We start from the raw sequence: 15,553 nt of genomic DNA, 5'->3' as shown, positions 1-15,553 counted from the left end.
TTTCTTGGTTCCATTCCCATGTATCCAACTGCCTTTTATACATCTCTACTTGGTATCCCACATTTTGACATATCCAAAATTTGAACTTGGAATTTTTCCTACTAGTCCTGCTGTTCCTTCTGTATCCTGGTTTGAGAAGTAGAATGGTTTGGGAGCTATTGACCCAGATTTGTGAGTTATTCTTGGCAGCTCTTTGTTACTTGTTTCATCAATAGCAGTCGTGCTCAGCAGGGATGATTTGCCCCTGATATTTGGCATTGTCTGCCAACATTTCTTGGTTGTCATGACTGATAAAGGGGCTCTGGTCATCCAGGGCGTAGAGGTGGGGGATGCTGCTAAACATCCTACAATGTGCAGGGCAGCCCCCCACGACAAAGAATTATCTGGCCTCAAATGTCAGTAGTGCTGAGTTTGAGAAACTCCGATCTACATTGTCTCTTGGGTTGTCTGGTTTTAAGAAGGCCTTTTAATTCCTATCATGGAATGCCTTTTTAACCCTGTTCTTATTGCAGACTACTTAGGAATAACTTGCATTCTTCTCCCTTATGTTGGTCTCTCAAGGTATACTTTTCTTTGTTCTTCTTCTGCAGATAATGGGAGCCATTTAATGTTGGATTTTAGTAAGGCTGAGGAAAAGATACGCCCATCTACTCAGTTGTCTGAATTTCCAATAGGATTGTACTTTTCTTCCTTTCTGTAGTTCAAGGCTCTCTTTCAATATATCCAGCTTCCCTTTTTTCCTTCAGTTTTCAGGTACTACATTTCTTCTTTTTTTAAGTAGGCTCCAGGCCCAGAATGGAGCCCAGCGCAGGGCTTGAACTCATGACCCTGAGATCAAGACCTGAGCTGAGATCAGGAGTTGGACGCTTAACCAACTGAGCCACCCAGGCATCCTGACACTCCCATTTCTGTAGATAGGTTATCTTTATTTGGATCTTGAGCTGCAGGATTTCTGGTGAGCAGAAGCATGGCCAACGTTTTAACACCAATGGAAGTGAGCCCAGAAAAACAACTCTTGACTACCTCTCAAATGTATGACAGTCTTGCTTTTACCTACTTTCTCCAGTAACTTATCATGATAGTAGAAACTACATATATTTCTTTAAATTTTTTGGAAAAGAGGCTTCTTGCAATTCTACAACTCTTTGTGAGCCCCTAGATAATTTCAGCTCCGTAGCTCGTTAGGTATACTAGTGTCTATCCCAAAGAAAGGATTTTCTCCATTTTTTTTTTAAGGCCCTTTCAAGTCTTGGAGATGCTATGTACTTGGTCAGAATTCTCCTTTCCTTACCTTTTTTCTCCATAAGGAAATAGCAGCTTGCTCTGGTAGTTCATAAATAAAAAAGACAGTTAGTCCCTTGCCGCTCATCTTTTAATCATGAAGTCAGATTGCTTTTCAAAAAGTTGTGGGTTTTTTTTTTGTTTGTTTTTGTTTTTGTTTGCATCAGAAAGGAAATGTATAGCAGGTAAGATTGAGTGACTGTTCACAGCTTTAATGACAATTTTTTAAATCATCTGCCTTATGTATACACCTCTTAGAAACATCATTTTAACCACATAGGAGTAAAAATTTGCCAATCCCTGCCCAGCTGTCCAACTTAAACTCTAAGTAATTAAATTCTTAGGGATAAAAGTACTTGGCTTAGTTCATCCCCCCTTTAATGATCAAATATGTACAATTCTACCCAGAGTATTTTATGAATCTGAATTCTACAAAGGACCTAAAAGGGCCCCAGGAAGCTCTCTTGATCTATTCATTTCAATGTTCTTCTGCTTTGTTCTAAAAAGGATTTAAAGTAGTTTATACATGTAGATTATCATAAAACAGTAAAGCAGAAGTTAAAAGTGGAAGCAAAAGAATAATGAAAAGTAATGTTGGGGATGGATATAAAATGGAGTCAGGGAGAGCATATAGCATGGTGATCAAAACCTGGCTTTGGACAGACTGTAAGCTTGGCTCTGACTAAGCTCTCTAGTCACTGACACTAGGTTACAGAGTTCATAATATAAAACAAACCTACTGCTCAGAAGTATAGATATTCTTGAATGTCATAGTGGACAGTTTTCTAGACAATATCTTGGCAGCCGTGGTTTCTTGAGACTTGACTTTACCAGTCTTCAATGTGTGTTCTTGCTACCAAACCAAACTATAATTCAATAAAAGTAGTTCTTAAGGGATCAGTACAGTGTCATCCAGGTATTAAGGTATCTGTTGCTCTGACTTCACCAGAGCTGGATTTGTAATATCTGGAGGAGTGGATGACCTACAGGTACTTCAGCTGGTCTCTCTAAATATTGTATCTTTCAACTCAATTTCTTTAAAAAATTTTATTTATTTAAGTAATCTCTGTACCCCACATGGGGCTCGAACCCATGACCCCAAGATCAAAAGTCACAGGCTCTTCCAGCTGAGCCAGCCAGACGCCCCTCAACTCAGTAGTAGTAATAATAGTAGTAGTTAGCAAGGAATCTAAAATTATAGTACCTAAGAAGTATGAGAGTGCAGCTATTTTGTGTTGCAGGTTGAGTTAACATATTTTTAAGAGATAGTCGAGCTTCAAAGTAGAAGCAAAACAGAAATGGAAAGAAAAGGTTGATTTGTGATAGGTTAGGTGTTCTGTTTGTGAAACACAAAGAACATTATGAGGACTCCTTGCTAAATATGATGGGCTGAGCAAGTATCCACAACCAGAGTTTCCTTTGAAACTTTGAGCAGTACTCATAGTTTGGAGCAATGCTCCTTCCTCGTATATTCTTCACGATAAACCCCTGCCTGTAGTAAGTACACTAAACTGACTACATGTAGCACCTTATTTTAAGAGATTGTTATATTTGCATTTAAAAATTGAGGAATAACTACCAGAAACAATTTAAATTTAGTAGTAGCTTATCTGTATTCCTTCTGGTAATATTTTTTCCCCTGGCTTTATTGAAATATATTTGACATATAACATTGTGTAAGTTTGAAGTATACCTTTTTGGTAATAATTAACTAGCATTCCAGTTGTCTATTCAAGCCATTTCTAGTTTAAGGTAATAATGTATATCCAGTTTTAAAAAAACATTTTTCTGTTATCTACAGCAAGAGCATGTATCTTGTGCAAAAGGCGAATTTCATTTCTTCAAGATACATCTTTCAAGATACATCTTTTTTTTTTTTAAGTTTATTTTCTTATTTACTTTTAGTAATCTCTGTACCAACATGGGGCTTGAAGTCCTGACCCCAAGATCAAGAGCCCCATACTTTACTAACTGAGTCTGCCAGGCGCCCCTTAAGATGTATCTTTTATATCATTAAGTTGCTTGTTTAAAAGATAGGAGGTGTGGCACAATCTTATTTCAAGCTAATGGAGAGTTTTAACTCCTCTGCTACTTTGATTCTTATGGTGGTGAATGGTAATGATATGGTTCAGGTTTTGCATGGACATCAGGCCAAGTAAATGGGTACATATTTGAGCTCTGGAATTAAATAGACACACCTCCACTTTCTTTCTTTCTTTCTTTCTTTCTTTCTTTCTTTCTTTCTTTCTTTCTTTCTTTCTTTCTTTCTTTCGTTTTATTTATTTATTTGACAGAGAGAGAGACAGCCAATGAGAGAGGGAACACAATCAGGGGGAGTGGGAGAGGAAGAAGTAGGCTCCCAGTGGAGCAGGGAACCCGATGCGGGGCTCGATCCCAGGACTCTGGAATCACGCCCTGAGCCGAAGGCAGACGCTGAATGACTGAGCCACCCAGGCGCCCCCCTCCACTACTTTCTAGCTATAGAGAAGTTACTTATATCTCTGAGCCTTAGTTTCTTCAATTAAAAGAAGGGTAATAATAGAACCTACCTCACATAATTTTTATAACGTATTTTGTCATTCTTCTTCCTTGGAACACAGGAAGACTTGGGTTTTCCAGCCGCCATTATCATGTGAATGGTGTAAGTAGTCAAAGGTCATTGGGTGTGAGCTCTCTGTGCTCTCACTTCTCTAACTGAGGAAATGTGAAAGTCATGTTTGAGATGGTGGTGATGCAAGGTGGAAGTAACCTAACACTTAGTTGTCATTTCAGGCACCTGCCCTGGAGAATCACCTGGCCTGAGGAAGATTTTACATGGGGAAGAAATAAAACTTTGTTGTGTTAAGATACTGGTTTTTAGGATTTATATGTTATCACAGCACAACATAGCTTGTAACCCAGTTAACCCATAACTAAATCCTGTGTCAGAGTCCATGTCCAATGAAAGGTCAATAAAAGCTACAAATAATGTAGTCGTGTACTTGGTAATGAGTATTTATACAAATGCTGTTTGGGGGAATAGCTCAACTAAAAACCACCTGCTTCTTATTTTAAATGCTGATTTATAAAACCCCAACTTGCAGTTTTCAGATAAAATTTTCAGTAAATTGAAAGGTCTCTAAATTTGGTAGGGATCAGGAAAATATGTGGAGTAAAGAGTTGTCCTTTTAAAACTACAGGAAACATGGTATATTGTGTCTAGTCACAGGGACCATGCCCATAGAATTATTAAAGCTCGGTATTTGGTGAGTTTTTAACTCTAGAGGCATTTTCTCTGGTTTGAGGTATTATCACTACAAACCCCAACAGTAATTGCCTTTTATCTTGAAAAATTAAACATGTGATCTTCTATTTATAGAGTAGGAAACTTGACCTCCAAGATTCCAGCCATATTTTTGGCCTTTATAACTCTAGCAGAATCATGCCTTGATTAACAGTGTCCTACAGACTGCCCTTATTGTTAGATTTAAGAGCCAGACTTAGTTTTGTTTTGTTTTTTAATGAGAAATTTATAGTTAACTGAAAATTTTAACAAGATCCCATCTGCCCATTTATAATTTTAGCTTCACACAACCTCTTACTAATCCAAGTGTAGCATCACATAGCATTTCTTACTAATCCACATGGCTTTGTGTGTGTGTGTGTGTGTGTGGTGGGGAAATTCTTACTAAACTAGGTACTAACAGGTTGTAGCCAGGGTTGCTGGGACATTTTGCCGTTAAAACTGTTCTGATGTTGTCAATAGTCTGTTGGTAAGCTGAGAGAGGAGAAAGTGTTGCCCTAGAGCAATTAAAACAGAATTTTAAAAAGTATTCCAAGTATCAGGTTACCAATATTATTTGAAAGATCATCTTACTTCTCCTAGATGTGTATTGCATTGGATTTGTGTGCAGGCAGACCCTGGGGACTACCTATATCCAAATTAAAAAAAAAATTATTTTCTAGACCCAAAATATCTATTTTAAGGTAGACAGGCAATTAGAATAGAACCTTTAGCTCGGGGATAGCTTGTTCATTTGAGAATTTTTAATCATTCAGTCTGTAATTTTAGTTAGTTACAAATATGGACCACAGGCAGAAGTTTTAAGTAAAGAGAAGCTATCATGCAAGTATTTCTATAGATGGACATTTACACATCTAGCTGTTTATATAGATTAATTCCTTAGTGAGTGGATTCTTTAATTACATGTCAACTCTGTGTTAGACACTGGCAGAATTTATGAATGAAGAAATAAAGCGAGCATAGTTCTTGAGTGCAAGGGCTAAAGGGAATGATGCAGGGTTATGGCAGAGGCTTGACATGTTTTATAGATTAAGGTGTCTGAGTTTGTAAAAACAACAACAACATTAAATATTTGGTTAAAAATCTTGGATTTTTATTTTATTATCACTTTGGATAAAAGTGATTATTTATGTGATAAGGTTTCGAATAAGCCAGAGGGAGATGGGATTAGCCTTGAATAGGCCCATTTGTTTGGGAAGAAGAGAGATGAAGATGGTGTGATTCAAGATAAGTTTATAGTTGGAGAACCGTGCCTTCAGAGAGAGAGGGCCCCGAAGTCCTCCTGTTTCACTCTGAAGTAGGAAGGAAATGGTGCTGAGGAGACTGAAGTGACAGTTGGGTGGGAACGGGATGGTTGAGAATGGTTGTTGTGGGAAATGAATGAGCGGCCCTACATACCTGGCTGGTGGTACTAGCTTATATGGTTATGGGATCATTTTGGTTACGGGATCCCAGCATCAGTTCACTTTCTCTGTGTTGAGGTGCAGAAGGAGAGTGGTTAGATTGATCCTGGGGATTGTCAGCAGATAGAGAAGAACTGAGGATGATAAAATAACATAAGTGATGGGCCTCCAGGAATCTAGTCTCAATAGGAAAGGACATGAGAAAGAAAGGGACCTGATAGTGGCAGGAGGAGTCTGGGGACCTGAGGTCTCCATGATATGAAAGATTTGAGTGTATTGGCAGTAAGGGAAAGCAGAGTCTGAAAGTATAGGCAGTAGTGTACCCTGGAATTTAAAGACAGAAAACCATGAGTCTGGAATTGGTGCAGAACCATGAGAATGCTACATTTGCCTCCTAGACTTTGTGGTAGGTGTGACAGAGGTGGACGAATGAGAAAATTCTCTGTGACAAATTGGTCAAAGAACTAATTTCCCTGGGAGGACCAGCCTTCTGTGACGACAGAGGAGGAGAGTTTTCTCTACAGTGTTCTAGATGTAGGCGAGTTTGTTTATGGTAGAATGGGGATTCCTGAGAACTTTATGGAAAAGTTGTAGAGCAGTTAAAATTTACTTTATAATATTGAGTCTAATTTTTTCCTCTTGTCTCAGATTACTGTGTTTTAATACCCTAAACAGGGTAGGGTAATGAAGAATGGATTTTTCTAGGAGATTCTAAGACCATGATTCATTCTTTCATTTGATAACCACAGGAAATTGCTTAGGCTAGATGATTTTAGTAATTTGCAAATATTACAGGCTCCAAAGAGGCATTCTAAAGGTGGGAAAGAGGAAAATAAAATTGCTTATCAATGATGAAGTTCCCTTTCATTTTGTCTTTTCTCTACTAGTGATGTAGTTGTAAGAATTGAGTTTTCGTCTCCCCCCCCCCCCACCACACCAGCTGAAAACACGTGGCCCAATGCTTTGTACTTACATATCCATAGGGGTTAGAAAAATGTTTTTTGGAAAATCTCTGTAAGAATGACTACTGATGGAGTCATGGAGATAACATCATTCATGAAATGAGTTTATTACATCATTAATAGACTATCACAGGAAAGGAGTTGAAACCGGAGCAGCACAAAGTAATACCGTGGTGTATAACTTCCTAAAAACATGACTTTTGAAATATATTAAAGTCTTTGTAGTACTTTATTATGTGATGGGAGTGACCACAATAGTTGTTTATACATATAGAGGTTTGCTCATTCTCCTATGGCACAATATGTAAGAGTCCTCAAACTTAAAGATAGATTATATACTTTTTTCTTGCTAAAATACCACTGTTCTAATTTTTCTTAACCTCCTTTTTATTGGTGATAAATAGGTATCAGTAGTATGAAATCTTGTGCATATTTTCTAAAAATTCTGTTAATTTAAGGTGAAGATGATATTTTAACTGAGTGAGAAAGTAAACACTTTCTGAAAGAAAGCTTTGCTTGGGGAGATGATTCTGGAAAAAAATAAGGGGAAATACTTCTATTGTTAAGTGATTTTCTTGCCAAAATCAATGTGTGTCACCTAGAAAAATTCTCGTATTGACATATTTAAAGTACTTGGAAACTGTTTCCTTGGGTTTTGAATGCATTTAATAAACATGTAGAGAAGCAAAACTTTCTAATTAGCTTATAAAGTGATAACAGAAAAAATAGAAATTTGTTGGATAAATTTTGATAAAAACTTTTGCATAATTGGAAGATGGGATCAGATAGTATCCTGATTAGTTCAACTAAGCTACAATGTATTCCTCCCATTTGGACCTCATGCTTTTTTGTAAGATATTTTTTTAGCCATATCAGCCCTTACATCCAAGTATTGAAATAAACTGGACCTAGAACCAAATCTTGGAATTGCCAAGTCACTAAGAAGTAAATTTATAAAGATTAGTCAATCACTTCGCTCTTGTTAAAATGTTAGTATTTTTAGGGGCGCCTGGTTGGCACAGCAGTTAAGCGTCTGCCTTCGGCTCTGGGCGTGATCCCGGCGTTCTGGGATCGAGCCCCACATCAGGCTCTTCCGCTATGAGCCTGCTTCTTCCTCTCCCACTCCCCCTGCTTGTGTTCCCTCTCTCGCTGGCTGTCTCTATCTCTGTCGAATAAATAAATAAAATCTTAAAAAAAAATGTTAATGTTTTTAGTAAAAGTAAAAAAGATTTTACACCTCTAATAGACATTTTAAAAAGTATATCTTATTTTAGCTTATTCTTTTAATTTTATATGTCTTATAGTATAAATAATGTTAATTTAATAGTATATACATATCATTGATATGTAATTAAGTATCTACACTTTGGCATTACGTAGTCAGACTTTTCCCTAATTGGGTGTGCAGTCAAAACATTTGGAGATCACTAGATTAGATGGTGTGTAGGATTTGTATGTTATTTTATAGTTTATAAAATGCTTTGCAAATGTGTTCTAACTTGAACCTCATCAACAACCTTTCAATGCAGAGAGGTGGCATCCTGTCAGTTTTATAGATGAGGCATTATGCCTGTGTTACAGAGGAAGAACTCAAAGTCAAAGTATTTAAATGACTTGTCCAAGGTCATACAACTTGTTCATAGTGGCTTCTCAATTCCAGGCAGGTCTTTTTACTATATGGTTCTATTTCCATTCATTTTGGTTATTGCTGTTCTACTGGTCATTCTCCATGTTTTGATTTCCTGCCCTAATCTGTCTGTTATTTATTTTTCAGAACCCTCAAGTAGTTGCTTTTTGTATGTTGTCTAGAGTTTTTGGTTGTAATCTGTGAGAGAGAGAGAGAGAGAGAGAGAGAGACAGACTGTACTGGTAAATTAAGAAAGACTAGGAAAAAAGGATGGAAGTCAACCAGAAGGACAGTATATTAATGATGGAAATATAAAGTGTACTGGATGGCCCAGAAGTCAAATGAATACATTTCATGCAGAAAGCCATGCAGAGGAACCTGAGAAATGTAGTCCAGGCAGATAGATCATTTGACTATTGGCATGAGGGCAGGCTAGAGATGATTGGTTGTGGGAAGTATAGATAGTGGGTATGTATGATGTATGTATAGTTCTGTGCTATAGTAAAGTTGGCATTAATAAGCATATGAATTAAGAATTGTGGGGTTTAGTTTTATCATGTTTCATCTTAAAACTTCATATAACATGTAGCCTTCTGTTTTGATTGTTCTGTCAGTACATACAACAAAAAGAGCAAAATAGAATTCTGTATAGGAATGAAAAGTTAAAGGTTGTTTGTCTGCTAATGGATGTATAGATAAACCAGGTTTAATATACTAAATTAAATATGACTGGGTCAGAAAAATGACTTAAAAGTATAGCATGGTTTCAGACATCATTTTCTAGGCTACGGTCAGTGCCATAATCCAAGAAGACAGAGATGGATTTAACAAATTAAAATCTGGCTTTAAGAGGTTTTCATGAAAGTGTGTTTTTACATATGTACAGCTTCTGGGCTATTTCATACTATAAATTCAAGGCATGGCTTGATCTTCTCTCAGCCTAGTGGTAACACATCTGGAAATCCTATGCATCGCTAAAACTTTCATAGGAATTTTGTGAGCTTGGAAATATTGCATATGTGATTATAAAGTTCCCTTAGTATTCACTAGCATATTAAACTAAGATGTCACTGAGGGGTATATTATTGTCTGTGTTAATAAGCTACAGATGAAAAACTCCCTTCAGTTCAAGTGAATACAGTTCTTCTTTCTAACTGTTCATGATGCCATTGATCTATTGTGCTCACAGGAGAAAAACCAAAATGGTACAATTAAAATTGTAACCAATGTCTCAAGTAACTGTACTCCTTTTTTTTTTTTTTTGTATTATGAAATGGAAAGATAATCTGAAACTTAGAATAGTTTCAGTGGCTTAGAACATGTAAGAGAATTACTTTGGGCTTTTCACACTTTAAAGAACCCTAGACTTGGAATCAGATCACTGGGATCTGATACAGCTATTTTGTTGATGTACAGTGTCAACATGGGCAAGTTACTTAAACTTCTCATAGCAAATGTGTATTGGGTCCAGTGGGGCTTGATCACAAATGATTATGTTTCCACATACATATTACATATACATACATATACATATAAACAAACAAATAAATGGTTTCTTTGAAGCTTTGAAGATAGTGCTACGGTGGTGTAGTCAGATGGCTTGGAAAGGCTTGTTGGCACTGCAGGAGGCCGTGGGGCAGCCAAAGGAGCTCTCAGCCTGAGGAATTTGTAAGTCAGTGATCTGTCAAGTCAGAGAAGCTGACAAGGCATTAAGAATCCTTTAGCCCAGGTGGGCCGCTCTCCTCCAGGTTCTACAAGCATCCTTTATCTTCCTTCTGGGTGTGTAATAAGGAACTATGTTAACAAGAGTGTGCAGAAGGAAGAAATTTCAGATGAACAAGATGAATATTAAACCCCAACTGAATATAAGTAAAAATTCTCTTAACCAACTTCATTGTAACTCACATATTCTGATCTTGTCATTTCCTCTGACAGTCCCACCCAACTACGCCCATGATGTGCTTAGTGTTCTCAGTGGATAGGCTACTTTCTAGTATGCCTGCATGCTTGTGTTCATACAAGCTGAATTGTGTGCTTCCCAAGAATCACTTATGCTTGTTTCTAAAACTTTTATGACATTTGTGCATACCCAGTGACATTAGGACCAGTTATTGTTCCTGATCTCACTGGGTGAGAGGGCTTCTTTATTATGTCGTAGTTCAAAATAGTTAACCTACTCATTGAAGTTGAACCCACTTACTCATTTGGAAAACTGGGCATTTGCAGTTTGGGCATGCTTTTTATGTGCATTCTTGCTTATGTCTGTGTTGTTCCCCTTACCTGTGTTTTCCCATCTTAGAAGTGAGAAAAGGGTTCTTCCTTTTAAGTTTGCAGAATGGGATAAAATTTAAACAAGATATAGACATGGAAATACTGGAAATAAATATACTATGTACTGTAGATGCTATAGTCCTACTATCTATAATGGGGAGTCTGAGTTATGGTTTAAGAGAATTCTCTTCTTTTCTTAGATTCAGGTTTATGTACAAAATCAGATAACTCCTTTGCTTTACTTATTTGGCATTTTGAAAACCTATGGTTTGAAGAGTTTCCCACATTCTTAATAAACTACACTTAAGCCAATAGGCTTAAACTAAAATGTTAGATGGTGGATTAACTTCAGTGGTTTGGAAGGTGTTGAAGATGTTAGAGAATTAGAATGGCAGGTCCTACAGGATATTAGTTTACGGAACTCTGGACTTGGAGTCAGACCAGCTGGTCTGGTATCAGCTGGGCTCCTGATAGTATTTGCCTTTGCTGCTCTGATCCTGGTCTGTTAATCATTGTTATATTTCATGAGGACTTATAAAAGATTTCTTAGACTAATAAAAGACTTTAGATTTGATCCACACATAAAACCAATAGTCGTTTTTGATACTCTCAGTTTCTGTGAACATTAGCTTCTTTTTTTTTTTTTTTAATTTTAAAATATTTATTTATTTGCGAGACAGTGAGTGAGAGAGAGAGCACAATCAGGGGCAAAGGGAGAGGGAGAAGCAGGCTTCCTGCTAAGCAAGGAGACCGAGGTGGGGCTCTATCACAGGACCCTGAGATCAAGACCTGAGCCGAAGGCAGACCCTTAACCGACTGAGCCACCCAGGCAGCCCAACATTAGCTTCTTCAGTTAACACTTCTGTCTTAGAAAATGAAATGCTATTTTATGATTCTTAATCAAGTACTTCTGTATTGTCCTTTAATTGGTAGTTAGCTTTCGGCAGTAGTAGTTTTAAGTGTGTATGCATGGGTTGGGGTCATAGGCACTTTAGTTCGAATCCTGGTTCTTACCATGTACAAGATGTATAACTTTTGGAAAGGTATGTAAACCTCCTTAGACTTCTGTTTTCTTACGTCTATACGAGTGTGATAATATATACCTCATAGGGTAATGAAGATAGAAAGATCATGTTTGTGAAGTGTATGGGCATGTGGCATAGCAGGTACTCAGTAAGTGCTCCTTTTCTCTCTGTGTAAGTTTTAAATTTTCATTCTGTTATGGATAAAAAGAGGAAAACCTCTGCAAATTACTCATTCCTTCACTTGGTGTGGTTGCTGTAGAGACCATTTGCAATGCCACAGAGTCAGAGTGATATGGTATTTGCTGCTGTAAGTTTCTGTCATTTCTAAAAGTAGTTCACCCATTTCTTAAATACCAACTGGTACTGCCACATCTTTAGAATGTGAACATTTAGTTTTATATGGCCCTGAAACTGACTTTCAATGTGTGGCCAGCAACGGGAGAGAGAGGAACCAGGTAAAGGCTGTAAAGAGAATAAAAGGAGTAAATATGGTTTGTTGTGGTCATCCCCACCCGACAGATCTTTCAAAAGTAATCAAAGTAACACGTGCTTTCTCTTTACTACAAATAATTGGAAAGTTGTAAAAAAGAAAATAAAAAAAAAATTCATCTTTCCTTTTTTTTTTGTTTCTCCAGCCTCTGTTCCATCCCTCACCCACCTTTGCCGTTTGGAAATTCGGTCCAGGGTAAAACCAGAACACCTACGATCCGACAGTTTTATCTGTCAGTTGCCACTTCCCAGAAGCCTACATAATTATTTGCTCTATGCAGAGGTTCTAAGGATGAATGAAATTCCAGAACTGGCAGTTCAAGATGAAGAAATCAGCGAAGCTACTTAATGCAGCTCATGTCTTACTCTGAAAACCACCAAAACAGAGTCATGCAGTACAAATGCTTCATGATTTTATAGTCATAAAAGATGATTTTTGTTTGTGTGGTTGGTTAGGTTTTGGCGGGGGGGGGGGGCAGTAGTTAAATGCAAGTGTTTACAATTGGGTTTCCTGGTAAAAAAAATACTGTAAGCCTCACTTATGTTACTTTATTACAGATTGATCACCAGCACATTTTTATGTTGTAGATTCATTTACCTAAGCACTTTCTGCTTTATTCTGTGAATGTACTGTGATGCTGCTTCTAGTGCTAACCGTGGCGTATTTCCGCCTGTGACTCTGTGTTTGCCTAGGGCTAGGAGCTTGGAATGGAATGCATACAACTTTCCTGTAAGTGTACACACAGTGGGGTTGAATCTGTTATTATTATTCTTTTATTTGAGGTTGACTATCTTTTATGTTTATAAAAAACTACTTTGTATTCCATTCTCATCTCTTAATTCAGTCAGTTTTATGAAGAATTTCTACTCACTGGCTTTCACAGATCAACTCGGGAGAACTTTTTTTTTTTTTTAAAGAATATAGAAAATGAATAATTTTGCTGTTATTGTTGGTTCCCCCTGCCACGCCCCAGTTCCTTGAACTCTCTTTGGCTGAAAGAAACCCATTTCTGCAAAGGCAAGAACAGACTTAAACTCAAAAATAGGCTCAGTTGAAAAAAATTAGGTCAGTATTGAAATAAAGAAGCATTTTACCACATTTAGAATACAAATCAGGAGACTGAGAGGGGCATTTCTGTGGCACCATCTTTAAAGAAAGAAAGCTATGTATTTCTGAGTCACTTAGTATCAAATAAAACATTCAAGCCCCAAATCTAAGGGCAGCTTTGATCCTATGAAGCAGTGATTGCCAGTTATATTAATATTATAGTGTTCTTCCTTTTTGTTATCTAGATAGGATATCACATAGTCCTTGATCTTATGAAATTTAGACCTCAGAATTCTAGGTTAATGAGACACCACCTCATTGGTTTTACAGACGCTCAGTATGAATCTCTGGTCAGAGAGGATTAAACACCGGATCAGGTGAGCTGTGGTAAGATGCTGTTGGGACCAACCTTAAAAGAAAGTTTATGAAAGCATTACTGTCATGATAGACAGCTAGAAATTGGGTCCACAGGAGGACAAGTCTTCTGTCCTAATGGGATCCTGTGCTTGAAATAAATAGGAGTGTGTCAGCCAAGTTCATCCCTGATAGGCCTGTGCTATTTGATAAAAGCAGTGATGAAGACAGACCAAATGAGGGAGCATTGTTAAGGTCCAGAGGGATGACTGAACTTGGTGCAGATTAGAGCTATAGTTGCTGCCTGTGGGTGGAGATAGAGTTTGAATGTGGGTATACAGCAGAGATAAGTGTAGCTATGGAAAACCAGGTGGAAATTCTGATACTTAATAAAGAAATTCCAAGTGTATGTACTGTGTAGTAATTTTTAAATGTTGTTCTAATCTTTATTCTTCCAAACCCTAGGTCTCCAATTTTGAACATAAGTGGTTTATTATTAGGGCCAAGTGCACATAGAACGTTTACATTTGAGGGTGAATCTTCTCATGTGTTTTTGTTCAGGTTCAAATGTGTAATAAAAATTAAACTATCCATAACATCATTGAGCTCTTGTTCTTAAAAATCTGAAAATGGGTATTTATATTTTATAATAAAATATGACTTTTATGACTTACAGCAAGGATCCAGTGAGAAATCCGGAAGTATCTACAGGTAGTGAGTTATAGTTACAACTTCTTTTTTTTTTTTTAAGATTTTATTTATTTAAGAGAGAGTGAGTGTGAGAGAAAGCACAAACGGGGGGGAGGAGGGGCAGAGGGAGAGGGAGAAGCAGACTCTCCGCCAAGTGGAGAGCCCAACAGGGTCCCATCCTAGGACCCTAGTTCCACAACCTGAGCCAAAGGCAGACACCTAACCAACTGAGCCACCCACCCTATAGTTACAACTTCTGGTCAAAATGATACCTCTGGTTAGTATGAACTGTAAGCCCTGCCCTACAAGTGTGCTTTAATACTCTCCATTTAAAGATTTTATTTATTTATTCGACAGAGATAGAGACAGCCAGTGAGAGAGGGAATACAGGCAGGGGGAGCGGGAGAGGAAGAAGCAGGCTCCCAGTGGATGAGCCTGATGTGGGGCTCCATCCCAGGACTCTGGGATCACACCCTGAGCCAAAGGCAGACGCCTAATGACTGAGCCACCCAGGTGCCCCTAGTTTTTATTATTTTTAAAAAAATATTTGTGGTTTTGTTTTTTCAATACTCTCATTTTATTTATTTTTTAAAAAATATTTTTATTTACTTATTTGACAGAGAGAGCAGAGTACAAGCCGGGGGAGCGGCAGGCAGAAGGAGCAGCAGACTCCTTGCTGAGCAGGGAGCCTGATGTGGGACTCAATCCCAGAACCCTGGGATCATGACCTGAGCCAAAGGCAGGCGCTTAACTGACTGAGCCGCCCAGGTGCCCCCAATACTCTCATTTTAAAGTCACAGCCTCAGGAAGAACCCTGTAGTACCATAGTTCTCTAATGATGGTGCTTATTACTAGAGCAGGACGCAGATCAGTATTAATAACGGTTGTCAAGATTTCTCGCTCTCGCGCACACACACACACACACACACACACACACACACAACAATCTTGTGTTATCCTTTATTTCCCGTTGGTGCTTCCTGTCATAGGGTATTTTTTCATGATCATTTGATGGAACAGTGGTAACCTGAACATTGTTTCTTTATATTTCCATCTCCTTTTTGCCAAGTAGCAAGTGTGTTGATATGCACCTTGAGTTACACTCCTCTTGTGTTCCATG

At 37.8% G+C, this 15,553-nt stretch overlaps 1 protein-coding gene across 6 annotated transcripts in view; it reads left to right on the top strand.

Annotated features, from left to right (window-relative positions):
* The window catches only part of ASB3 (ankyrin repeat and SOCS box containing 3), a 101,523-nt gene extending 87,179 nt beyond the window's left edge, over nucleotides 1-14,344 (top strand). For all 6 annotated transcript variants that reach the window (XM_045787968.2, XM_087863395.1, XM_087863394.1 and 3 more), the window contains one exon: nucleotides 12,488-14,344. In XM_045787968.2, the coding sequence (XP_045643924.1) occupies nucleotides 12,488-12,690 (203 nt within the window). In that variant the 3' untranslated portion in view covers nucleotides 12,691-14,344. The remainder of the gene's footprint in view (nucleotides 1-12,487) is intronic.
* The last annotated feature ends 1,209 nt before the right edge of the window (nucleotides 14,345-15,553 follow it).

Source organism: Ursus americanus, chromosome 7, assembly GCF_024610735.1.
Source record: "Ursus americanus isolate L20-20 chromosome 7, mUrsAme1.1.p, whole genome shotgun sequence".
NCBI classification, from domain to species: Eukaryota; Metazoa; Chordata; class Mammalia; order Carnivora; family Ursidae; genus Ursus; species Ursus americanus.
The sequence above is the reverse complement of the archived record's forward strand: the minus strand, read 5'-3'. Positions and strand labels throughout refer to the sequence as shown.